This window comes from Cryptomeria japonica, chromosome 10 (genome assembly GCF_030272615.1).
Source record: "Cryptomeria japonica chromosome 10, Sugi_1.0, whole genome shotgun sequence".
Taxonomy (NCBI): Eukaryota; Viridiplantae; Streptophyta; class Pinopsida; order Cupressales; family Cupressaceae; genus Cryptomeria; species Cryptomeria japonica.
This window is the reverse complement of record NC_081414.1, coordinates 393156395-393183604: the sequence shown is the minus strand read 5'-3', so window position 1 is coordinate 393183604 and position 27210 is coordinate 393156395. Positions and strand designations below refer to the sequence as shown.

The 27210-nt window shown below is 36.5% G+C and overlaps 1 protein-coding gene across 1 annotated transcript; it reads left to right on the top strand.

Moving 5' to 3' along the window:
• The first annotated feature begins 169 nt into the window (after positions 1 to 169).
• On the top strand, positions 170 to 4354 carry LOC131038543 (protein NUCLEAR FUSION DEFECTIVE 4). Its single transcript, XM_057971006.2, has 3 exons — positions 170 to 730; positions 1257 to 2197; positions 3077 to 4354. Exons 1-3 carry the CDS (start codon positions 398 to 400, stop codon positions 3636 to 3638), a joined length of 1836 nt encoding a protein of 611 aa, XP_057826989.2. The 5' UTR covers positions 170 to 397; the 3' UTR covers positions 3639 to 4354.
• Positions 4355 to 27210: the final 22856 nt, after the last annotated feature.

Below are 27210 nucleotides of genomic sequence, written 5' to 3'. Positions count from 1 at the left end.
ATATTATGGTTGGCTTTTTTTTTTGTTTTATGTTAATGTGGCAGTTAATTGGTAGCAACAAGCGAGTAACCGTTACTAGTGTAGGTGATGTTAGTGGCAGACAGCTACGTGCCGGTTGTTGGATGTGACAGAAAATTTAAGGAAATCTTTTATGCAAGGCCGGTCAGACGAATACTGGTGCTCGATAAGGATGTCCACAGGATACTCTGAACAAGAAGCCAATGTTGACAAACAACAAAAACAAATTGCTTTATAATATTCTTCAAAGATAAGAATGATTAAAAAATTAGATTTTCACAATATATTACTCTGTAATGTTTCAATTTTTTTGGCAAAGCAATCGGAAGGGTTTTAATCCAGCAGCAGATAAGCAGAGAAGATTTCATATTGGGAAAGAATGATGGGTGCAGAGGTAGTAAAGCAGATATGGCGCAATAGATGGCTTCTTTTAGTTGCAAGCATATGGGTTCAATCGTGTGCAGGACTTAGTTATGTGTTTGGAAGCCTGTCACCCATTATCAAGACCTCCTTTCACTACAATCAGAAGCAGATAAACAGATTGGGTGTGGCAAAGGATTTTGGTGGCAGTGTTGGATTGCTTGCAGGGTCCCTCACTGAAGTTCTACCTCCATGGGGACTTCTATTGATTGGTGTGTTGCAAAACCTGGTTGGATATGGTTGGCTGTGGCTTGTAGTCTCACACAGAGCACCCACCTTGCCATTTTGGATGGTACAGTAATCACCACCTTCTTTTCACATCTGATTCGGTTTAATTAGATAAACTAGATTATGGAGTGTGCCCTGAAATGTGGATTATCTAAATGTTGATTTAAAAAATATTTAAATAAAATTATTAGATTTCCACAATCCATAGCAAATGACATTTTCTAGATTGAACTGTGTGAACTTTGTTTTATATCTCGACCCCTGTTTTCATTTTGAAGATGGATCATTGAATATTTTTTAAGATGGATCGTGATCAAAACATTGATGAAAAAAAAAAGTGTGCACAGTTAGAATCCAAAAATTGTCATCTGCTAATATATGAAATGTGATAAAAATGTTAGACAAAAAAAGCACTTAGGTAAATTAATATATGGAGTCTACTAAAACTTTGATGCAAAAAGCATCCACATTTTTCACCAGAAGCGTTCCCAGTCATTTCAATCATTTGTGTGTTATTTTAGGTCAGGTAAATAGGTCTTACTAATATGCCTATTGCTTTCAATTTCAATTGGAAAACATATTTGTTGTAGATCTGTGGGCTTCTGTGCATTGGAGCCAATTCAGAAACATATTTCAATACAGCTGCACTGGTGTCATGTGTGAAAAGTTTTCCCAAGAGCCGAGGGCCTATTGTTGGAATACTGAAGGGGTTTGCAGGCTTAAGCGGAGCAATATTTACACTGATATATGTGGCCTTGTGTGCCCCTCATCAAACTGCCTTCATTGTCCTGGTGGCAGTTGGTCCTCCGATGGTGATCATAGGCATGATGTTTGTTGTGAGGCCGATTCCCATCGGAGAGCAGAAGAAAGAATCTGATTCTAGCTACTTCAATTCCATATATGGCCTCTGCATGTTATTGGCTGCCTATCTGATGGCTGTCATGCTTATGCAAGATCTCTTTGATGTGAAGAGGACATTAAACATGATGTTCTTCATTGGACTGCTTATTCTCCTGCTTCTTCCTCTGGCTTTGCCTCTGATCTCAACCTTTTCTGCGGACACTCCTTCCACTAGTCCTGCAACGCGTAAACCACTTCTGCAAGATGATCCACCCATGACAACAATTGGACAACAGTATATCCATGATAGTTTTCTTCTTAGTGAAATTGAGGATGAGAAGACCGAAGATGTGGATCTTCTCTCAGAATTTGAGAGAAGAAAGCGTTTGTCCTGGTTACAAAGTCGCTTGCTGCATGCTGCTGCAGAAGGTGCTGTGAGAATCAAAGGAAGAAAAAGACCTCGCAGAGGAGAAGATTTCACTCTGATGCAGGCTCTCATAAAGGCTGACTTTTGGCTACTCTTCTTTGCCCTACTGTTTGGAGCAGGATCAGGCTTGACTGTCATTGATAATCTGGGTCAGTTGAGTCAATCATTGGGTTATGATAATTCTCATATTTTTGTGTCCATGATAAGCATTTGGAACTTCCTGGGTCGTGTTGGAGGTGGGTCCCTGTCTGAGATTGTTGCCAGGTAAGGTTACTCAACGTTCTTGTGCATTTTAGTTTACTGTAAACTGACATGTTTTCATGGTAGGAAACAAGTTAGATTCATCTGTTTCCTTGTTGATCTATATTTCACCAGGACTCATAAACTTGAAAACTCTGAAAAGAAACAGGGATGGCTAGACTCAGGGAATTGTGAGAAAATGGGGTGTGCTTATTACAGAAAACCAGGAAATACAAATAAATGTTAGATTCTACATTGGAAATCAAAAAGTCAACTTACCAATTGTTTTAGCCATTTGACTCTAGGAAAGCTTCTTCCCAAGAAAAAAATTCAGAAACAGTGCACCCTACCTTGAGGAAATAGTTTTGGGTATTCAAATCTAGTTAACATTCTTTTCTGAGGGTTCACTTAAAAACACTGTTTTACCCTCTTTTCAGAGAGTATTTTATGAACTCCCTTTTTGCAAATGTATGTGTTAAAACTTCACATCTTATTGGTCTGTTCATCAATTTTATATTTGAGATAAGTCTTCTCCTAATACTGCAAGTGTATATATAAGGTTGTCAGGTCGAATTTTTTTATTGAATTTACTTTTGCTTCTGTGGACTCTGAAAACTCAAAAATCTTTTTATTTGGACTGTTATTTATATATGAATTTAGAGCAAAGCTAGTTAACTTTTCAAAAAAAAAAAATCATTCCTTGGAGATGTTAGTTTAATATAATAGTAGTCCTGCTTTATCCAGATCAAAGATCGATCCCCTAAATACTGGTTTAAAGGAATTCTATTATTGTAAGAGAAAGTTAGTAGGCTGTTGATGATTCTCAGTGAAATAATTATTTCCATTGAAGAAAAATGAATACTACTCTTTCCAACAGTTGATATTTTACTCTCTTCTCTGCAGGGACTATGCATATCCGCGACCAGTGACAATGGCAGCAGCTCAAGTTCTAATGGCTATTGGGCATTTTCTTTTTGCAATGGGTTGGCCTGGATCTCCGTATACAGGGACTTTGCTTGTTGGTCTAGGATATGGTGCCCTTTGGTCTATAACACCAGCTACTCTTTCTGAACTCTTTGGGCTGAAAAAATTTGGCGTTCTATACAATTTTGTTACCATGGCTAATCCCATAGGATCTTTAATATTCTCCGGTTTAATTGCTGGTTCAATCTATGATTGGGAAGCAGAAAAGCAGCACCAACCAAGTCACCATATGAAGGCTGGTACTATGACAAATGGATCTTTCAGAGATGATCACCCCTTGAATTGTGTGGGTGTAGTGTGTTTTGCTCTCACATTCAAGATCATGGTAGGAGTGTGCATCTTTGGGGCAATCCTGAGTATGATACTTGTTTACAGGACCGGAAGAGTTTATCGCACCCTCTATGCACAACAGAGTTCTTCTAGAAAGGATATTAAAACTGTAGATGCGGGAAATGATCAGAAAGCACTATGCAGTGTCTAGTCTGGGGAGACAGCACTGCCGGAAACAGAAAGGAACACACCCATTAAGGGGTAAACATTGAATTTTTATGCTGATTCTATCTCAAAGGATAGAAATCTACTGCACTTTCTATATGAGGAGTAGAGGGTGAGTCCCAATTAGTGCCTGTGCCATAAGGAGCCCAAATACCTACAATTTGCTATAGCCTAAATGAAACAATTAAGTTTAAGCCTAAAAAAATGTGGAGTTGGAGCTCTCACCTCTTTTATCTGTTTCAGCATTGATATTTTCTTAGTGGGGCTTCTCATGACTCTGATCTGAGCATGACGAGTGCCAATATTGCTCTTTGGCGGCCATTTTGAAAAAGGGTCACCTTTAATTCTGTCATTTAGTAAGACAATTTGGATAAGATCCTGGTTTGTGTTTCTGCAACTGATCTACATGCCCACTTCTTATCACTGAATGTAGAACGATTGCTTTAGGTTGAACAATATGAATCTGATGTGTCGGGGAAGCATATAAAATTGGCTTCGTAGCCTTCACTGATTATATTTGAGACAATATTAGTAGCAAACAAAGCCATTTCCGGACAGGAGGGAAGCATGTCCCATCTCTATGATAGTGGAAGATTCCATGGGCAGGACCCTATCTTGTGGTTTCCAGGGATCTAACAATGGTTTATGTTTAGGGTTTTTTTATTGAATAGACTGATTAATAAAACATGAGATTTGCAAACATTAGAGAGTAAAAAATATTTAAGATGACAATTGCAACTCTTTATAATTATAATATATCTTTTTAATGTAATTGTTACAATATTTTATTTTGGAAAATAATGATCATCTTTCTTATAGATATTCAAGTAGCTATTTAAAAAAAAAGTTAGAGATATATACAAATATTAGATATAGAATTGAAAGGTTAATAGCATCCAATGTTATCATTTTGTTAGTTCATATTATATGTTGCAAGACATAATAGGAAATATAAATTGAATCGAGTATAAGATGAGATAAGGCTCATAGCCTCCCTACACCAATATAATGTATACATTCTCAGTAGTTTGATCAAGGAATCTAGAACATTATCAAGAGTATCCATCTTTTGTACTATGACCTTACCATTCTCAAAAATCTTGTAAACAAAGTGATACTATTCATATATATGCTTAAACAAGCATGCTACTTAAGTTTTTTAGCCAAACAAATAACATTATGATTGTCACAATTTAAGTTCCTAAAACCACGTAGGCATACATGATAGTCCAATGATGATCCAACAATTTAACACATGACTTGTGTGGCATGAGTAAACATTTTCTCATCTTATCCAACATTAGTGGAAGTGATAAGTCAACTTATAGGATCCTTTCTTGCTTCTATTTCCTATTTGATGGTCATTTACCATCTCTCCATGCTTTTTCACTATTTCAAAGCTATTATTTATCTTTCAAGTTATAGGATTGCCTCTTTCTAGGTTGAATCTCCTTGATCATTTAGGGAACAATTTAACAACCTTGCAATAGCCTCAACAATTATCACTCAAAAAATTAGTGATCAGATGTAAAAATCTTACTCACATGATTTCTTTACATGTACCATTTTTCAATCAATCTTAGCCTCCAAACTCAAGTTCAACTCTCACCCTTGATTGTGGCTAGGATATGGGAACTTCTAATTTGCATCCCTAATTGTGGGTCTAGTCATATTAATAGTCTTGATGGGTTTGCATGGGTCTTTCGATTGCTTCTTTTAAAATATTTGTGCTTGAATGCATCTCCATATATAGTTGTAGTAATAGGTTTGAGTGTTAATTCTAGAGAAATACACCAGGAGTTCACTTCTCTTCATAAACCTTCCTTTGCAATGCAAGTCTTTCATAGCCACCAAGCTTTATCCATGTACCATTTTACAACTTACGAGGTTTGTAATCAGTAACTATATATTAGCATCTTTGTTTGGTCTTTGGCTCCTCCAACTTTTATTTGTGCTTTCAATCTACCATACACCAAGAGAAGTGTCCTAAGGTAGAAGAAAAGAAGATGGGATCAAGTTGGATTAATGAGGACACATTTGCCACTACATCTACATTCTTAATTGAATTGTTGTATCGTAAGTGTGGGATTGGTTTGTTTGCACTAATTAAAGTAGTTTAATTTCTTAGAATAATAGATTAATTAGATAGACAAAACTTTATATTGCTCAAGATTGTAACATTCAACTATAATATCTAGATTTAAAATGAAAATTTGAGATTACTAGAATTATTTTATAGGGTAAGTGCACCAAGATGGTGTGCAAAAAGGGGGGGTATAATTGAACACTTTTTTTTTTTCTTTTTTTTCTTCCTGAAATCAGGTAAACCTGAACTTGGAGGAGAAAGTTGAGAGCCATCCACTCAAGATATGAAGATACTCAAAGAACAAAGATTGTAGTACTCTGAATCTATTTTCCAAAGTACTAATCTTTTTCAAAATTGGATAAGATTAAGGGGGTCAAATCCTTCGCGCACAAAAAATAGACCTTGTTTTTTTTTTTTTTTGTTTTGAAAAACATAACATAGTGTTTGACGTGCGCATCAAAAAAGTCATAGTTAGATTTAGTACTTTGAGAAATCCTTTGGTAGAAAGATAGGTAAGAGTGAGCACTAGAAGTTGTGTATTTTTTTGTAATTTTTTGTTCAGTATTTTTTTTTTAATGATTTTTCCAATCGAGCACATCCTGAAAAATCAGGTACATGTTCATGCGCGAAGCATAACTTGCATCAAAACAATCGAAAATGCAATTTTTTTTTTTTTTGAAGAATCAAGTGCACTACAATAATATATAATTTTTTTAAAATTTGGACAAGTAGATCAAAGGTTATTAAAAAAATGGTACACGTATGTCTCTGAGAACTATGGAGACACTGGTAAAAGAAATTCAATAATAATATGTTATTGTTGTTCAAATTTTAAAAAAATTATATGGTTAGAAAGCTCAGAAGATGGGTGAAAATATGGTGGCAACTTTAGAAATACCCACTTGATGAAGTGTAAACTTGATGATGACAAAGTTGAGAAACCAAGTTCATAAAACAAAACACGTCAAAAAGGAGGGAAATGGAGGGAAATCAAACTTCCAAACCGTGGCTTTTTCATCCAAGCCTATTCACAAGCCTAAACAGACAAGAGCGCGTACGAGGTTTCTTTTGAATAAGAACCGCATATGCGGTTCTAAGGAGAAAATACCACACACGCAGTTCTGCCTGTGATACTATAACATAAAGAAATTAATGTGTATGTTTAAAATGTGTGTGTGCATACATATATGTATATGTATAATATGTATATATGTAGATATTGTATGTATATATGTATATATAATATGTGTATATATATACACACACACACACATATGTATGTATATGTATATAATATGTGCATGACGTATGTATATATATATATGTGTGTGTGTGTGTGTGTGTGTATTATCTTTTGATATTTTATGTGTATTATATGTATATGAGTATGCACATCTACATGTATATTGATATATTGTCTTTTGATATCTTATTGTACAATATATTCCTCTCTCTCTCTCTCTCATAACACCTAATGTCATCATGTAAGGTCCCTTAGCACACATATGACCCCTTAAGACCATATGATGTCATAAGGGGTCATATGATGTTCTAACACATGTGTGGCCCCATTATGACCCTATATGATCCCCAATGATGGCATATGACCCCTTCAAACCATGTATGCTATCTCAAGGGGTCATATGATGTTGTAACACATGCGTGGCTCAATTAGGACCCCACGTGACCCTTAACGACATCATGTGACAAATCTTCCTCTCCCCCCGTCTCCCTCCATCCCTTTTTTATTCCTCTCTCTCTCTCTCTCTCTCTCTCTCTCTCTCTCTCCCCTTAGGACCCTACATAACACCACATGACCCTTTAGGAGCATATGATGTCCTAAGGGGTCAAGATGGAAAGATGGCATTACAGAAGATGGCATTACGGTGTCATAAGGTGGCAAGATGAAACATTATTACAATATAAAAAGTAGTACCAATACTACTTACAAGAAAAACAAACCAGCATGCTCCCCCTCCCTCGCTTCCTCCATACCCCATCCCTCTCTCTCTTCTTTTCTCCCTCCCCACTCTTTCTCTCTCCCTACCCCCTTTATCTCCCTTACTTTCCCACTCTCTCACTCTCTCTAAGGACCCCACATAACACCTAATGACATCATGTGACCACTTAGCACACCACATGACCCTTTAGGAGCATATGATGTCCTAAGGGGTCATATGGTGTCCTAAGGTGGCAAGATGAACCATTATTACAATATAAAAAGCAATACCAATACTGATTACAAAAATAACAAACCAACATGCTCCCCCTGTCTCCCTTCCTCCATACCCCATCCATACACAAATTCAACTTGGGAAACAACTTCTTTATCTGAAAATTGGCTACAAGCCTCGCAAGTTGTTTATAATTGGCAAAAATTTCATTATCACCCACTTTTCTTGTGTAGAGAATTCAAAAACACTTTCAAGCTTTCTCCTCCTACCTCCTCCACTATCACTTCTACTCTTCCGTTCTCCATGAAACCTGCAACCTGAAACATAATACTTTCTTCTCCCACCTCTTTCATCACTATATTCTGTTTACCCATCTCGTTATATACCACTTGGAACATAATAATCTTATCTCCCACCTCCTTTATCACAGTCACTCCTTTCTTTTGAACCATCAGATCCCCTTCAAACATGGCCCAAAAAACATCTGACCTGTTTGCCTGCCAATATATTATAAAACAAAAGAAAATGGAATGTCCTTAATCTGATATCTCTCTCTCTCTCTCTCTCTCTCCCTGATGGTATGAGGAAAGAATAAGAATCTGGTCAACTATTGAGAGGGGGGGTGAATCAGTAGATAGAAAAACTGATACTAACTTCACCAATCTCAAAATCAATCTCTCAAAGTAAACTTAGAACTATCAATGCAATATCACTGTCAAGATAAAAACTCTCAAGATAAACTAGTTGACTGTTACAACAAACTAACATTAAATAACTTCAAACTCATTAGAATCCAAATGCTTTTACTGACATAAGTAAAACTTCATTTCACAATGCTTCCGGTTATCATGACTTATCAAAGTGGATTAAGTAGTTAAGCAAATCAACCATAAGAACATAACCACAAAAACATTCACCACTTGACACAATATTTTTGACGTGGAAACCCAAATGGGAAAAACCATAGTGAGATGAGACTCACAAGATAACTATCTAAACTCTTCTGAAGTTTGCCCTATTAGGAGCCTAGTCTGTTAAAGCTTTACAAAAGTCTCGTTAAGAACAGATCCTGTTAGGGACCACCCGATTAATGGATTGACTATAATGCCTTGTTAGAAGCAATACCCTGTAAGGAGTAACCTCAGTAGAGGATTTGAAATCCAAGCTAATGGATCACTTGGTTAGAGGATTTGAATAGCACCAAGCTTGTTAGAGCTTACGCGGTTAGGGGATTTCAATTTGTTGTAATTGTTAGAAAACAATAGGAGTTTGCTGATCTATTTGAATAGTGCTACACTTGCTTGTTCAGATCATTTTCATGCTCCTATTTGCCTTTACTCAAACTGCAGATACATTATCCGGTTCGGCAACCGCACACTTAACTAAAACTTTGGCAACTCTGAAACTAAACAACTCATCGACCTTATAAACAAATCAATTAAGTCGATAACACAACAAAAACCTAATTCTCTCATAGAGATTACAAACAAGTTAGTTCAAGTATGATCGTTGGATTACATAGCAATCTCTGCACATAAATCAAGAAAACCTCGATCGCTCCTTGATCACCGCTTCATCGAACTCAGTAACTCATCATGCGCTTTGCATTACATTCAATATACTTGCTCATTCCCTAGATAGAAACCGTTTCAACAACGTGCCAAAATCACTTAAAAATTCTCTTCATACAATAACCATATGTGTCATAATCATTACCGCTCATTATCAGATCATAAAACAATATAACCAATTCACCAAACCTAATCGATTAGGGTTTATCAAATCAACAAGTAGGGTTTACCGGTTCAACTCTCCAATACATAGCAATACCGGTTTACTCCACAAATTCTTCCTACCGGTTATAGTTTCCTTCACCAGCTCTTCCTACCAGTTACAAAACATCATTACAACAATATCATTACCGGTTAATTGACATCAATGACAACATAACATATCATTAATGCAATCTTCATGCAAATGCCAACATTCTCCCCCTTTGGCATTGATGGCAATACAAATACGATTGATTGTTGTGATTGTGAATAGGAATCCTGGTTTACATTACCAAGTATTCACCTTGTCTTATACTTGTCTTCCTTCTCTCTATCAATCATTCAAATCACATAGTTCTTCTTCCCCTTTGGTAACAATGCCAAATTGAAAGTAAAACATGTAATGTTAAATGTCACTGTTCAACATCAACAACCTGCAACTTGATGCTCCCCCCGTGGAATAATTCCACTTCTACACCAATCCTGCTGTAAAATTCTGCAAGTAGCTTCGGGACTAATGTAATCTACATCATGCTCAATTGACCTCATGAAGGGGTACAACCCCTAACTGACTTCTAAGATACTCAAAAGTAGTCTTAGGCAGAGGTTTAGTAAAGATATCTGCAAGTTGCTCCTTGGTAGAAACATGCTCCAAGCTCACATCTTTACTCTACACTTTTTTCCTTAAGAAATGATACTTCAATTCAATATGCTTGGTTCATGCGTGCAAAACAGGGTTCTTGCAAATATTTATGGCATGTGTATTATCACATAAGATCTTTACAGGTTCTGAAATCTTCATCTTAAAACCTTCCAAAATGTGCCTCATCCAGATAGCCTGGGTACAATTCATGCAAGCTACAACATACTCAACTTCAGTAGTAGATTATGATGTACAACTCTGCTTCTTACTACTCCATGAAAAAGTCTTCCTCCAAGAAAAAATGCTCCACCGGTTGTACTTTTCTTGTCATCAACATTCCTGCCCAATCTGCATCTATGTACACCTTCAAGTCAAAGTTTCCTCCATATGGATACCATAATCCATAGTCAACAATACCTTTCAAATATCTAAAAATCCTCTTGGTTGCTATCAAATGTGTTTCCTTAGGATTCTTTTGGAATCTAGCAACTAGCCCAACTGCATGAGCTATATCCGGTCTGTTGTGAACAACATAGTGCAATTTTCCAATCATTGACCTGTATTCCTTCTCATAAACATATATGGATTCATCTTCCTTAGACAACTTACAACCTGTAACCATTGGTGTCCCAACTAGTTTACAGTCACTCATACCAAATGTCTTCAATACCTCTTTCACATACTTAGACTGTGTGATGAAAATACCATTCTTCATTTGCTGTATTTGCAAGCCTATGAAATTTTTTATTTCTCCCACTAGAGACATTTCAAACTCATTTTTCATTTCATCTACAAAATCATTGCTCATGTCATCATTACCTCCAAATATGATATCATCTACAAAAACTTTGCTGACCAGTATTTTATCTCCTTCAGATTTGACATATATGTTGCTATCTTCACTGGTTCTCAGAAAACCTATCTTCATCAGATGTGTATGGAAGCCTTTCATACCATGCTCTCGGTGCCTTCTTTAATCCATATAAAGCCTTATGCAATCTGCATGCCATGTCTTTCTCATCAGTCAGAGCATAACCATCTGGTTGTTCAATGTATACTTCTTCTTCCAGTATCCCATTCAAAAATGTTGACTTAACATCCATCTGGTATACCTTGAATTTATTCTGTGTTGCAAATGCAAGTAAAGTTCTGACACCTTCCAGTCTTGCCACTAGTGCAAAAGTCTCACCATAATCTTCTCCTTCCTCTTGTGCATAACCTTTGCAAACCAACCTAGCTTTGTTGTGAACTACAACACCATCTTCATTCAACTTGTTTCTGAATACCCACATAGTACCTATCACATTTTTATTTACTGGACGGGGTACTAGGGTCCAAGTGTTGTTTTTCTCAATTTGATCTAGTTCCTCCTCCATAGCTTTAGCCCAATGATCATCACCAAATGCTTCCTTAGTAGTTCTTGGTTCAATAGTGGAGATCATGCAAGAATTCTCTCTGATTCTTCTTCTCGTAAGTACTCCAACATCCTTATCTCCAATAATCTACTCAGGATTGTGATTGAGTCTCACATATCTCGGAATAACATGATCACTACCTTCAAGTTCTTCTTCTTCATTATCATCATCTTCTTTTGAATTTGTCTGTTCCGGTTGAACTGGTACATTAGTATTTGCTTTATCGGTTTCAGGTTTCACAGTTTCTGGTTCCAAAAACAAAATGCAAGGATCTTCATCCTTTTTCTCCAAACTGGTTTCCTCTGAGACTTCAGGATATTCATCCACTCGAACATCAACACTCTCAATAATTCTCTGTGTTCGGTTGTTAAAACACTTGTAGGCCTTACTCTTGGTGGAATAACCAAGAAATATACCTTCATCACTTTTAGCCTCAAATTTGCTAACATAATCACCTCTCTTAATAAAACATTTGCTACCAAATATATTGAAATAACTAACATTAGGTGATCTACCATACCAGTATTCATAAGGAGTCTTGTCCTTACCTCTCTTTACCAGAATCTGGTTCATAGTGTAGACAGCCGTGCTGACAACTTCTCTCCAAAAAGTTTTCGGTACACCTCCTTGTATCAACATCATCCTAGCAGCTTCAACAACTAACTGATTGTTTCTCTCTGCGATACCATTTTGTTGTGGTGTCCTCGGTGCAAGAAGATGTCATTTGATACCATTTTCTTCACAATATCTAGTGAATTCCTCATAAGTAAATTCACTGCCTTGATCAGTCCTCAGACACTTTATCTTCTTACCACTCTCCTTCTCAGCTAAGGCCCTGAATGACTTGAACTTACTAAAAGCTTCAGCCTTATCCTTCAAGAATGTGACCCACATCATCCTTAAGGAATCATTAGTAAAGACCATAAAATATTTGTCACCTTGAATACATTTTGTCCTTATTGGTCCACAAAGATTTGTATGAACCAAATCTAACAAATGTTCCGCTGAAAAAGATTTTCTCTTGAAAGTTGAGGATGTCATCTTTCCCAACTGACATTCCTAACATAGAGCATTAACCGGTTTGTCCAACTGAGGAAAACCTCTCACTATCTTGGACTTACTCACTTTAACAATGTTATCAAAGTTTATATGACAAAATATCCTATGCCAAAGCCAACTATCATCTATCTTTGCAATTAAACAATTGCTGACTTTAGGATTAAGATGAAATAGGTTACCTTTAGTTTGCTTCCCGGTTGCAATTAGTTCACCTTTGCTCCCATAGATTTTGCACATACCGTTCTTAAAATCCAATGGGTATCCTCTGTTATTGAGTTGTGCCACACTCAAAAGAATGTGCTTTAAACCTTCAACCCATTAGACATCATCTGCACTGCTCTTTCCATTAAGAGAAATAGTTCCCTTACCTTTAAGGGTGAGTCATTACCAAATCTTACAACTCCGCCATCAAATTCCTTCAAAGAAAGAAATTTGCTCCAGTCACCGGTCATGTGATGTTGACAACCACTATCAATGATCCAATCATCAGAGCTATCCATTCAAGATACTAACGCCTTCTGATCAGATATCTCCTCTTTAATGGATACAAACAAAATGTCTTCATTAGCATCACCATCAAATTCCTCATCAGTGATACCACCATAAACAACAATAAGACAATCTCTTTTTCCTTTATCGTTATACTTCTTGAACTTCTCTCGTTTGTGCTCATTATCACCATTAGGACAGTTAGCAGCTATGTGTCCAATCTTGTTGCATGCAAAACATTTCAAAGGTAATTTACCTCTATATTTACCAGTATCTCTGGGCAACCGCTTGGCCAACAATGCTTCAAGATCAATTAAAATGTCTTCATCATCAACTTCTCTACTGGATGTAGATTCATAACTGTGATTGACATCTCTACTTTTCCTCATAGATGGGTTAGAAATAAAAACTCTAAATGCAGATTTAGATTTTTGTACACTACCATCATAACCATTTAATTCAAAAGCAGTAAGCTTGCCAATGATGGAGTGAAGGGTTACCTTAGTTTTGTCAATAGACTTTAGCTCCTGAATGGCTGCAACTCACATAGTATAGACTGATAGTAGGGTTCATAGTACCTTACTGATCATTGTGGCATCTTCCACTTTACCTCCTGCACTCTTAATTTCACTTACTATCTCTTTTATCCTTTGACCATACTGTTGGATATTCTCACCTTCATCCATCGGCATGTCATCAAACTTTCCTCTTAGACTCTCTTCTTTAGCAATCTTAACATGTTCATCACTACTATAAATCTCTTCAAGTTTTTTCCATGCATCATATGCAGTCTCTAGACCATGAACATCTACACACTCTGCATCAGACAAAGAACTGATAATAGCCTCTAATACTTGATTGTTTTCTTGTTGCTCTTTATTCTCATCATCAGTCATAGTCCCACTAGGTGCAACATATTGAACAACAACATGTTCCCAGTATTGATTTCCAAGACTCTTGATATAAATTTTCGTTCTATCACTCCATATCCTATAGTTCTCTCTATTAAACCTTAGACCTTCCTTCTTCATCATGATCTGCAAGATCTTTACCTCAAGCTATTAGGATTAGACCTTAGAGTACCTGATATACTCTGATACCAATTGATGTTATGATGAAAGAATAAGAATCCGGTCAACTACTGAGAGGGGGGGTGAATCAGTAGATAGAAAAACTGATACTAACTTCACCAATCTCAAAATCAATCTCTCAAAGTAAACTTAGAACTATCAATGCAATATCACTATCAAGATAAAAACTCTCAAGATAAACCGGTTGATTGTTACAACAAACTAGCAGTAAATAACTTCCAACTCATGAACATCCAAATGCTTTTACTGGCATAAGTAAAACTTCATTTCACAATGCTTCTGGTTATCATCACTTATCAAAGTGGATTAAGTAGTTAAGCAAATTAACCATAAGAACATAACCGCAAAAATATTCACCACTTGACACAATATTTTTGACGTGGAAACCCAAATGGGAAAAACCACAGTGAGATGAGACTCACAAGATAACTATCTAAACACTTCCGAATTTCACCCTGTTAAGAGCCTAGCTTGTTAAAGCTTTACAAAAATCTTGTTAAGAATAGATCCTGTTAGGGACCACCCGGTTAAGGGATTGACTATAAGGCCTTGTTAGAAGCAATACCCTATAAGGAGTAACCTCGGTAGAGGATTTGAAATCCAAGCTAATAGATCACCTAGTTAGAGGATTTGAATAGAACCAAGCTTGTTAGAGCTTACCCGGTTAGGGGATTTCAATCTGTTGTAATTGTTAGAAAACAACAAGAGTTTGCTGATTTGTTTGAATAGAACTACACTTGCTTGTTTAGATCCTTTTCATGCTCCTATCTGCCTTTACTCAAACTGCAGATACATCATCCGATTCGGAAACCACACACTTAACTAAAACTTTGCCAACTATGAAACTAAACAACTCATCAACCTTATAAACAAATCAATTAGGTCGGTAACACAACAAAAACCTAATTCTCTCATAGAGATTACAAACAAGTCAGTTCAAGTATGATTGTTGGATTACATAGCAATCTCTGCACATCAATCAAGAAAACCTTGATCACTCCTTGATCACCGCTTTGTCGAACTCAGTAACTCATCACGTGCTTTGTATTACATGCAATATACTTGCTCATTCCCTAGACAAAAACCATTTCAACAACGCGCCAAAATCACTTAGAAATCATCTTCATACAATAATCATACGTGTCATAATCATTACCACTCATTATCAGATGATAAACCAATATAACCAATTCACCAAACTTAATCGGTTAGGGTTTATGAAATCAACAGGTAGGGTTTACTGGTTCAACTCTCCAATACATAGCAATATCGGTTTACTCCACAAATTCTTCTTGCCGGTTATAGTTTCCTTCACTAGCTCTTCCTACCAGTTACAAAACATCATTACAACAATATCATTACTGGTTAATTGACATCAATGACAACATAAGATATCATTAATGCAATCTTCATGCAAATGCCAACACCCCCCCTCTCCCTCTCCATCCTCTCTCCCCCCGTCTCTCTCTCTCTCTCTCCCTCTCTCTCCCTCTCTCTCTCTCTCTCCATCCCTCTCCCCTTTTCTCTCCCTCTCCCTCCCTCTCCCTCCATCTCCCTCTCCATCCTCTCTCTCGCCCATCTCCCTCTCCCTCTCCCTCTATCTCCCTCTCCCCCTCTCCCATCCTCCCTTTTCCTTCACATTTTCTTTACTGCAAGTAACGTGTATAGAGTTTTGATAAGTTAAAAGCACATATGAGGTACAGGGAATATAGATGTTGGCCTGCTGAGAATTTTTAGGGACTAAAAGCATGCACAGGGTTACTGAACATACCGCATACGCAGTTCTTGAACATAATTTTAGTTGCCCAACAACCTCAATGACCTCAAAAGAAGTTTTTGAGGTCATTGAAGGCCTCACTGCAACTGTTACCACGCTTCTATGACAATTTTATATATAGAAGTAAGTGAAATTTTTGTTTTGCATGATTTCAAATGATTGAATTGTTGTTCTTATTAGTTTGGTCAATGTTTTTGATTAAGGTAAAAACAGGTTTTGAAGAGGCCCCGAAACCCTTTACAATTCGAGATTAACAGAAAAAGTAACAAGAAACAAAAAGGAATAGGCTAACGAAAAGCCAATAGAAAACCAAAGAAAACCAGCTAAAGCCCCATAAAGCCAACAAAACCGGCCAGACCCAAGAAGATAAACTAATTGATTGTTTTCAGGGCATTAGTCAGGGTGTTGCTAATCCCATGCAGATCTTTGATGTTATCCCTGAGATTTGGGAGATCCTTAGCAGAAGCAACCACAACTTTCTTGACACTCGCCCTAGTCCTCTTAGCAGCACCACTAACCGGAGTAGCTTCACCACTGCCAATCTGGATAGTCTCATCATCCATGTCAAGTTCCACCACCAACTTAGGAGAGCTGGTATGATCAAAGACCTTAGCAATATCCTCCAAATTTTTAGTGACAGCTGACAGGATATTCGGGATAATGCCCATCAAATTTTTCATGGCCTCTCTCCCTTCTTCCAACGATTTAACCTTCTCCTCCATATCCTGCTTCCATTTTATCTGCTCCCTATCATCATTCTCCTTCTTCTTATCCGTATTTTTCCCCTTTTTTTCCCAGTTCTTCAAGAGTTCATAGGTCCATCTGTCATAATCCAGTCTCGCCTCGGTAATTTTTTTGAGGTTATCTAGGAATAACCTGTTATTCGTACTTTCCTTGTCCTCGCTTAAACTATCCTTAGTCATATTCTTCTCAGGTTCCTTGTTCCTTTCCCTCTCAGAATTCACATCTATCTCCTCATTATCCTTGTAATCCACATCCTCCATAGGATGGTTGTTGTCCTTGCTAGGGCATTCGCTGTGGATAGGGCTTTCATTGTCAGACTCATTATCACCACTTTCCTCCTCAATACCCACCTCCTCATATTTCCAGTTGTCATCACCATCAGAATCATCCGTCTCCATTTCACTGCCTTCTTTATCAATTTCCTCTATTTCCATCCCAGGGGCACTCTTTCCTTTTTTGCTAGAAGACGCCTTCTCCTTGCCAGAATCGCCTCCCTCCATCTTTCTCTTCCTTGGGGAGGCGGATAACCTCTTGTTTTCTAGCAGGGCGAGGGTTTTGCAGTGCTCATAGATGAGTAGCAAGAGCCCACAATGGAGAACTAGACTAGAGGGATTCTTACTATGTTTATTGAGGGACCTGGAAAGGGACCTGAAAAGGTAGTAGGGCAGGGATACCTTTTTGTCGTGTCTGAAATGGTTTAAAAGAACAAAGTGGTAGGTGTGGGCTCTGGAGAATCAACCCTCAACCATGATATATTCCATTATAGCATTCAAAACCTAGCCCCATATTTTTTTGATATTAGCAGCTTCATAGTAACGTCCTGTGGCTTTGCCAATTCTATCCCTCTCTTTTTCCTTCTGCGGGAACAGATTAACCACGTTGTTGGAGACTTTAAGGTCTCTAAAAAAATTAAGCCCAGTATGGGGCATGCCAGTCACAGTAGCTATGAGGCACGCGTCTAGCTTGAACTTAACTCCATAGATTTTAAAGGAACCATTACACCAATTTTCAGAAATTTTGGTAACGGCGAGGTTTACCCTACCTTTATCATAATCCACTAGCTTCTCCATAAAGCTTGTGAGGGATCCTTTTTCCAATTTCGCCCACAACTTCGGCATCGCTTTCCATGTTGACGTATTATCTGGTTCCTCCCTCCTTAAATCTCCTCCCATCTTCGAATTCGGATTATCAACTCTGAGTTTGGTCAATGTTATTGTGATTGTTTAATAGTTTTGATTTAATAAAATAATGATAATGTTCAATTTTATGGTTATTTGATTGTTTCAGAACTTTTGTTTACATATATATATATATATATATATATAAAATGATTCTATTTAGGACAATTGGTATTAACGATGGGAAAGAACAAGTGAGGAATGGTGGAACAACGAGAGGCTGAAAAGGAAATACAAAGGCAACGTATGAAGAAATTATATGACATAAGAGCAATGGGACAAGAAGGTACGTCATCCTCAACATCTCAATTCGATTTACCAAACTAACATAATGCAATTGAAGAAGAGATCACAATGAATAATCAAACAAATGATGAAGATGCATCAACAACATTTGATTTACCGTATGAACCTAATGCAATGAATGCACCTAATGCACACAATGATGATCATACACCAGCTCTATTTGATGCAATGAATGTACCTAATGCAGGCAATGCACCAATGTTAACACCTCCTAGAATCATTCATAGGAAACCAAAGTATCTAATTAACATCGATGAGAATATTTTGAAGCCAATGCCCAATAAAATGAATGAACGAACTTGTAGGAGAATGGTTAAAATAATATGACAAAACTATTTTGAAAACTTAAATCAAACTGCAAGATGCCAATTAATTGTTGAAATGATTTAAAATTTGAATTTTAGAGAGACAATGAAAATTCTAGGCCTAAGATCATTTGAAAGTAATAGCAAAAAAACTATTGTGAGAAATCTATTTGATGCATATCAAGCTATTGGTTCAAAATAACGTACTAAAGATTCTAATGTTACTAGGCGTGTTATTACATCAACCATAATGAGCAAGAAAATACAAAAAGATTGTTTGATAAGAAAAACAAGTAAGTCATTAAACATAAGTAGAACAACATTATGTAAAGCATTAGATAGGTAGGAGAAAATAGAGGATCCTAACAATAATTCTCTTTGGGCGTTCTCGAGTAGACTACCACACAAAGACAAGGTTGTTGTTGATGCACTAAGAACATTAATGGAAACTTTTTGGCACGACAACACAAGGGTTTTGCCTAACCAAAGAGATGTTGTTAGAAGGCAAATTGGATCTACAAATCATGAGCCACATGCCAAACACTATTTGGATATGACTCAAACAAAATTTTATGAAAGATTCCTTCAAAAGTTTCCTCAAATAAGAATTAGTGAAAGATTTTTTGAAATGACAAAACCTTTTTATGTTAAGATTAATCATGTACACACCACGTTTTGTTGTAGGATGCATATTGAATTTTCCATGCACTATGATATTTATCGTCATATATGTTGTACTTTGCAAAGTAACTATGTTTTGCAGGAATGCAATACACAACCACCTCCTAAGTCACCAAGAGAATTTATTTCAAGTGTGTTATGTAAAAGAGATGATGGTTGCATTTATTATAAGATGATGTGTTTGAAAGGTTCTTGTGCTACATGTGGTATTTTGCAGCATTTGCCAAGATGTCTACATTTAGATAGCACACATGAAATTGGTAAGAAAATAGTATCTTTTGGAAAGTACAAGACAATGACATATGGGGTTAAAGATGGAAAATAATTGAAGAGATGTGAGTTAGTGAAAAATGATATATGTGTAGCTTATTTTATGAGAACGTTTAAAGAGAAAATAGTTTATGCGTACATAATGCATACACATGGAGCTTGGTGGTTAGATGAGTAATTCAAGTTATGCAAGGACACATTTCCTCTTGGTACCATTGTCTCTATAGTGGATTTTGCTTAAAATTATACACTACAACCTCAGAATAAAGTGCAATCTATGTATTACCATTCTACACAAGTTTCTATTTTTGTACATATAGCATTCATGCATGCAGATGATAGCACAAAGGAGGATAGAAAGGTTGTAAGAGAGTATCACTTCTATATAAGTGATGATCATACACATTCGTCAGAGTTTGTGCAAAGATTATTTTAAGTTTTTTATGATAGTTCAAGGGAAAGGAACATACGATACTAGCAACACTTAACATGTCAGATAATTGCACCTCACAATTAAAAAATGCAAGGATGTTCTATTGGTTGAGTAGGATGCATGTGACAAGCGGTGTACAACATTTTTGGAATTTCAATGAGGCTGGACATGGAAAGAGAGAGCACAATGGTGTAGGAGCATGCATAAAAAGAGCCCTAGCTAGAGAAGAATTGAAGCACAAAGGTGGTGTTGAGTTGACAGATGCAACAACAATTGTGTGATGGTGTAACTCTACAATGGGACTAGGTAATGCAGGTACGTCAATGGTTCATAGATATTTTTGGTTGATCATTGAATTTGACATTGAAAACTATCAATATTGTTGTACAGTTGCAGGATCCAGTGATATGCACTCATTTCGAAGTTCAAATGCAAGTTCACCGGTAATTTATACTAGATAGATTGTATGTTTTTGCTCTTCATGTATGTATTTTTTTTGGGAAGAATGTGAATCACAAGAGTGGGTTGAAAAATAGTTGTAGACCATTGCTTTCCATTGATACCTATCAAATTCCCAGAGCACTGCAGTTGAACCAAATGGAAGCATCAATTGATTTCGATCATGTATCCGACCTAGTGGAACCAGGTGATTTTTTGGGTAATTTTTTTGGCTCATTTTGTTACATCAAATATTATTTTGGTATTAATTATCATTCTATAATAAGTATGTCATGTGTATGCAGTTGTTGCAAAAGAGAATAATGAAGAAGGAATGGATTATTTTTTGTGTTGTTGTATTGAGCCTAAGAGAAAATTGACAACCACAATCATTGATGTAGAAGGTATTGAGTATCCAGTAGGGTCTGTTATCATGACATGCACATGGCTTAGGAGATACCCTATCAAGAATTTTGATGTTTGGTTGTTCGAGGACTTTGAAACACACAGAGATATTCTTCATTTCTCCAACCTTGTTGTTGCAACAAATATTCATTTGATTAAGTATCGTGGTAGACCTCATAACAAGATTTTATGGAAAGTTCGTGAATTTGACCATGAGGCAATACTTGGCACAATACGACTTAGAGTTGATCCCAAAGGCTCACTTGATTGATTCTACAGTTCATGGTAGAATGATTTTGAGAACTTTTTATATATCGTCGGTGAATAGTTCTATATTTGTTTTTTGTATATATAAATGCCCATGAGCTGATTTGTACATATTTAGGGGCATAATTTTGTATATTTTAATGGCCATGAGCTGATTTGTACATATTCAGATTCCAAATTTTGTATAATTAAATGGCGATGAGTTGATTCACACATATTTAAATGCCAAATTTTGTATATTTAAATGGCGATGAGCTAATTCACACATATTTAAATGCCAAATTTTATATAAAAGCCCATGAGATGATTTGTAAAATATTTTTTGAATATATGAACAGGAAGATAACCAAGATAGGTCATTGTAGATGAGCCTCACGTGACCCTATAGGTTTAAATGGATCGATCATATGTATTTTTTGGACTCGGGGCACTTGAGAGATCACGTCAGTAGGGTATGGCTCTCGATGTTTCAACGCATTGGGATGCACAACAGGAGCATTCCTAGCATAAAACTACCAACCTAAACATGCTCGTGATGTTGGTTTGTGCTCACGACGAATGGAATCAAATCTATTCTATCTTGCAACCTTGCATTGCATGCCACTAATGGTTTTTGCAGCAGGTGAAAAAACACTACCATTTGAAAATGGCTCTGAGTCGTCATAAATTGAGATAGGTCATTGTAGACGAGCCTCACATGAACCTATAGGTTCAAAAGGACCAATCATATGCATCCTGGATTGCAAGAAACTGTCCATCAAAGTTTGACAATTTTTTGGACTCAGGGCACTTGAGAGATCACGCCGATAGGGTATGGCTCTCAATGTTTCGGTGCATTGGGAGGCACAACTAGAGCATGCCTAGCATAAAAATACCCACCTAGACACTCTCGTGATGTTGGTTTGTGCCCATGACGAACGAAATCAAATCTAGCTTATCTTGCAACTTTGCATTGCATGACACTAACGGTTTTTGTAGCAGGTGAAAAAACACTACCATTTGAAAATGGCTTTGAGTCATCAGAAACTAAGATAGGTCATTGTAGACGAGCCTTGTGTGACCCTATAGGTTCAAATGAATCGGTCGTGTGCATCCTGGATTGCGAGAAACTGTCCGGCAAAGTTTGATAATTTTTTGGACTCAGGGCACTTGAGAGATCACACCAGTAGGGTATGACTCTCGACATTTCGGTGCGTTGGGAGGCACAACAGGAGCATGCCTAGCATAAAAATATCCACACAGATGTGCTCATGATGTTGGTTTGTGCCCATGATGAAAATTTGACAACATTGACAACTTTGACAACTTTGACAACAACTGAGCAACTTTGACAAGGACTGAGCAACTTTTACATCTTTTATCCAAATGACCCCAAACTTTCATAAATGACTTCAAATGATTATTAATGGTCCCAAATCACCTTATTTAGATAAAAAAATTTGAAAACAAGACAAAAACTGAAATTTGACGAAAGGAATCAAAAGCATCTAGTGATCAATACCACAGATCAAATCTGACCATTGCCATTGAATTTCATTTTGATTGAGACAAGGAGTTTTGTAGGGTTAATTAAATATTTTACAAAGCTTATCAAATCATATTCCACAATTGCAATGCTTTATATCATATATTTTTGTTGTTTACATTCATATTTTTGATTACATAGGCAAATATTCATTTAACTTTATAAAAGGGCAACCACCAAATACATCGAACAAATTATTTATAAATAATCATTTATATATATCAAAATGCATAGTAAGCAACACAATGAACAAATTTTGTATGTATCGAATATGCCTATCAATATCAACAAAATGCACAATAATGAACACAATACACATTTATTGGATCGAATATCAACATTTATATATATAAAAAAGGTATATATGCCAAGTCAATACAAGTTTTACAAAAATGTGGCATATGCCATGTCCAAATTGATATACAATAAAAATTTAGAATATATCTACATGTATTGGTCATTCAATGACCACAACTAACACTATATGATCCTATACTTGTGGTGGATCATCAAAATCGAGCCTCTTTGATGTAGCACGCTGCTCTGTAGATGGTTGCACACCCACAATTCAAAAGCCAAGTTAGAATCCCTTTGTAGAAAATAGTTTACAATTACCAACATAACTATGCATTTAACCATAATTTCTTTGCAACTGAAATGTAGATCACCTCATCTATTGATCTAGGATCTATTGTCTTCTTTCTCTTCTCCTTGTCAGTCTTAGGAGTTTCATTGAACACAAACTTGAAAGGATCCAAGTTATGGTTGTACCGCGTAGGGGCCTATTGTAGATTAAATACAATTAATACAATGTACTAACATATATAGATCAAAATCACTAAAACTCTACAATATAGAGAACAAAAGTGTACCGAAGCCTTAGATGCTTCTCTAGTACTCTGAGGAGTGCTCACCATTGATGGAGCAGCTGTGGCTATTACCTATATGAAAAATGATTAAAGATTAAATACAATTAATATAATGATAAGTATTGTAGGTTAAGTACAATTAATGAAATATATAAAACAAAAGTGTACCGGAGCTTGAGATGCTTCTCCAATACATGGAGAAGGGCTCGCCATTGATGAAGCAACTATGGATATTTCCTGTATGAAAAATGATAAGATTATAATTGATCAAAAGTTCACATGTACACATGCATATAATCATCAAATCAAGAAAATAAAGTAGAGATACATACCTCTACCCTCTCTCAATCCTCGGGCGTATCAGGTGCATTCAACAAATCTACAAAGCCCAATGGCTGTTGTATATAAAACAAACAAAAAACACTAATCAATCTACAAATTCCAACTAAAACAATTTCAACCTTTTCAAACAATTGTACAATTAAAAATATGTTCAATTACCTTCTTTCCATGTTTAGGTGTCGTCGAGGATTTCTTTCACTGAGGACGAGCCCTAGACATGGAGGGGGTACCCTAAAACAAAAAAAATTAACACAAGAGATATTAGTAGATAATATTAAACATAATTTAACAAATATAAAATTAAATGAGTTGCATATTCCATCAAAAGAATACATAAAATAAGTTGTACAAAATATGATACCGCATAGCTTTGTAGGCCAAAATCGATCACTGAGAGCGTGACATCATCAATGTGGGACATTTGGTCCCCTGTCAACACCTACAAAACAAAAAAATGTCAAGCATTAAAGAGAGTTAGTATATCTTATTATTTTTTTATAATTCAAAGTACTATTCTATTTTAACATGTTCAAAATTTATACCCCAGGCATCGAAGTTACAGCTGCAATAAATGCAAGAGGAATATCAGATGGTGTATTAACACCTGCTGCTACATCCTGAAATGCATATTGTTTGTATCTATTTAAATCAATCTATAAATGAAAATTCATTTACAATTACAAATTTTAAGTGATTGATAAATAAAATGTTATGAATTCAAATCAACACACCTATGTGTGTCGCTGACTAGCAAACAACATGTCCATCAATTCATCTGTCAGCGCTATATCCTCAATCATGTGGGTCTGACATCTGCTCTCGCAAATCATGCATAGATGGGACATGGAACCATCTGCACTGGCCTTGACATCCATCCATGTGCATATGCCTGAGCAAGTGGGACACACATGCTCAATGGGCTAACTAGCACCAACTGCCTCATCTAATGGATCATCGTCTAGGACAAGAGGGTGTGCACTCTGTGTCCCATGTTGGATGATTGCACCAGTCAATGTTGTGGCCACCTGAAGAGTTTGTAGCTCCATTGACTCTTTCAAGGCTACTAGGACCATCACATGCACCTTGGGTTTGAGTGCTAGGGGGCGATGACTTTGCGGGTCTAATACCCTACGAGCTCCAGGTCTATCTTGGGCAGAGCCGCCACCTCTACCATGGAACTCTCTCATATCAAAATAATTAGGCCACTCATTGAGGAAAAAATCACAATATACTTTCCTCAAAAATATAATGGAACCTCAAAATTATTCCAAGGTGGTTCGTGAAAGACCATCCACCACCTATTCCAAAAAAGATTCTTCATGTGTACATTGGTACACCAATGCATGGGAAACATCTTTGCATTAAGAGGTAAGGACTCACCAGTTTTAGGATCAACAAAAAGAGCACATATTTGTGCTTTACTTATGTTTTTATTTTTTCACTGCATCATATGATAACCCATCAGCATAATAAGTGCAACACCTATCCCTATAGTTTCCCCATTTTGTAATTTGATTCAAAACTGTAGTGGCACCACTAGCCAATGTTTCTAGGCTAGTGGCAAGGGATAAATGATTCTCAAGCTCAGATCTTTTCAATCTATTAACCAGTTTACTTATTTTAGTAGTGGTTTGCCCTAACTGATTAAACAATTCCTCTTGTGTAGATGTTGTACAGTCTAAAGGAGGAGCTGGAGGTGTATCTTGAGGGTTTTGCTATGGATTTTGAGGTGCATCTTGTTGTGGTTCTGGATTTTCAAAATCTAATATTGGTAACAAAAAATAACAAAAAACTAATCAAAATCAACGAATTTAAATTGAAAACGTAAATAAAATTTATCAAATGTGCAAGAAAAACAAAAAAAATGCATAACTAACCTCTTTCCATGGCGATTGGGTGTGAAGAATTGAGCCCATGCACATTTTTGAGGGTAAAACATGCCCAGACTCGCTCTCGGTCGCAGGGTAAAAAAGTTACATTCGATAGTTTAAAAAATTAATTTATTAGCAGGGACTGCGTACGCAGTCCTTTAGGAACTAAGACCACGTACGGGGTCCTAGTTCCTAAAGGACGACCACGTATGCAGTCTTATTTCCTAAAGGACCCCGTACACGGTTTTAGCCCTTTAGGCTTGGCCACAACGAACCTAACCGCATACAAGGTATTTTGAAATTTGAAAACCGCGATGCGGTTGCTATTTTTTCAAGTTTTTTTGGTGCGTGTCCACTTTTTTGCACACCATCTTGGTGCACACACCCTATAGTAGATCTTCACATCCAAATAATGGTAAACATTTTCAATAATAGTATAAAACACTCTCAAATTCAATCAAAAGATTACCACATTGACTCATAGATAAAACATTCACAAAATAAGAACACACATTTATCTTTCAAGTAAACATAAAAATCGTTTCATAATAATCATTGTACACAAGAATAACCAAAACAATTTTATACTTATTTATATTATTGCATCTTAGTTTGGATTATATTCTAGTCACATGCAGTCTTATAAAAATTATGAAAGAGAATAAAGGTTTTTTTGAATTTATAATTGTAATATCGTAAATTGCACCCTGTGCAATTCCATTTGACATAGGTGCTTTCACTTTAAACTGATTGGAGACCTTATTGATCTCTTTGTCCTTTTGTCCACATGGATTGCCTTGTTAGCTCAAGTTTTGGCCTTTTCCCGGCCACATTGACTATTTGACTTTCAAGCACTAGCACACCGCAGAGACGTCTGCGCATTGTGCTAGTGTACCAAAAATATGTCAGTCCGCAGGTGGCCATTTGAGCGTTATGCCTGTTCCTGTAAGAGTTTGTAATGCCTTTGTCTACTGCCATCGATGTCTGAATCCTTCCTTGGGCTCTATATCTTGTCCATGCAAGCCTGTTTTGAGGACTTATTGATCATTTGATACTACTACAACTTTTTCACAGGTTTTCTACATCTTCGTGTTGGATTTCTAGTTCGATTCTCATATTATTATCATTGTCATAGCTTTCTCATCTTCTCTCCAACAAACTTACATGTTGTTGGTGTTGAAGGGGAGTCTCTTTTCCTTTCACTTGTTGCATTTATGTTTTTTTTATCTTCATTAGCATATCATTGTCATTATCTTTATCACCATTTCTTTATTTCTTTTGTCCAATTCATTATCTTGGTTGTCCATGGATGTGGAAATACCGAAATGGGGGTCTAACTATGGTGGGCCTCTAAACATAGCCACAACATTTTCTCCTTTTGGTTTGTGTGTAGGTTTTTTGTTGAGTGAGGAGAGTTA

Excerpts from the sequence above, each read along its gene's own strand:
- LOC131038543 (XM_057971006.2), top strand. The coding sequence starts at position 398 with ATGATGGGTGCAGAGGTAGTAAAGCAGATATGGCGCAATAGATGGCTT. Across the intron at positions 731-1,256 it reads CCACCTTGCCATTTTGGATG|ATCTGTGGGCTTCTGTGCAT; the intron begins GTACAGTAATCA and ends TATTTGTTGTAG. Across the intron at positions 2,198-3,076 it reads CTGTCTGAGATTGTTGCCAG|GGACTATGCATATCCGCGAC; the intron begins GTAAGGTTACTC and ends TCTTCTCTGCAG.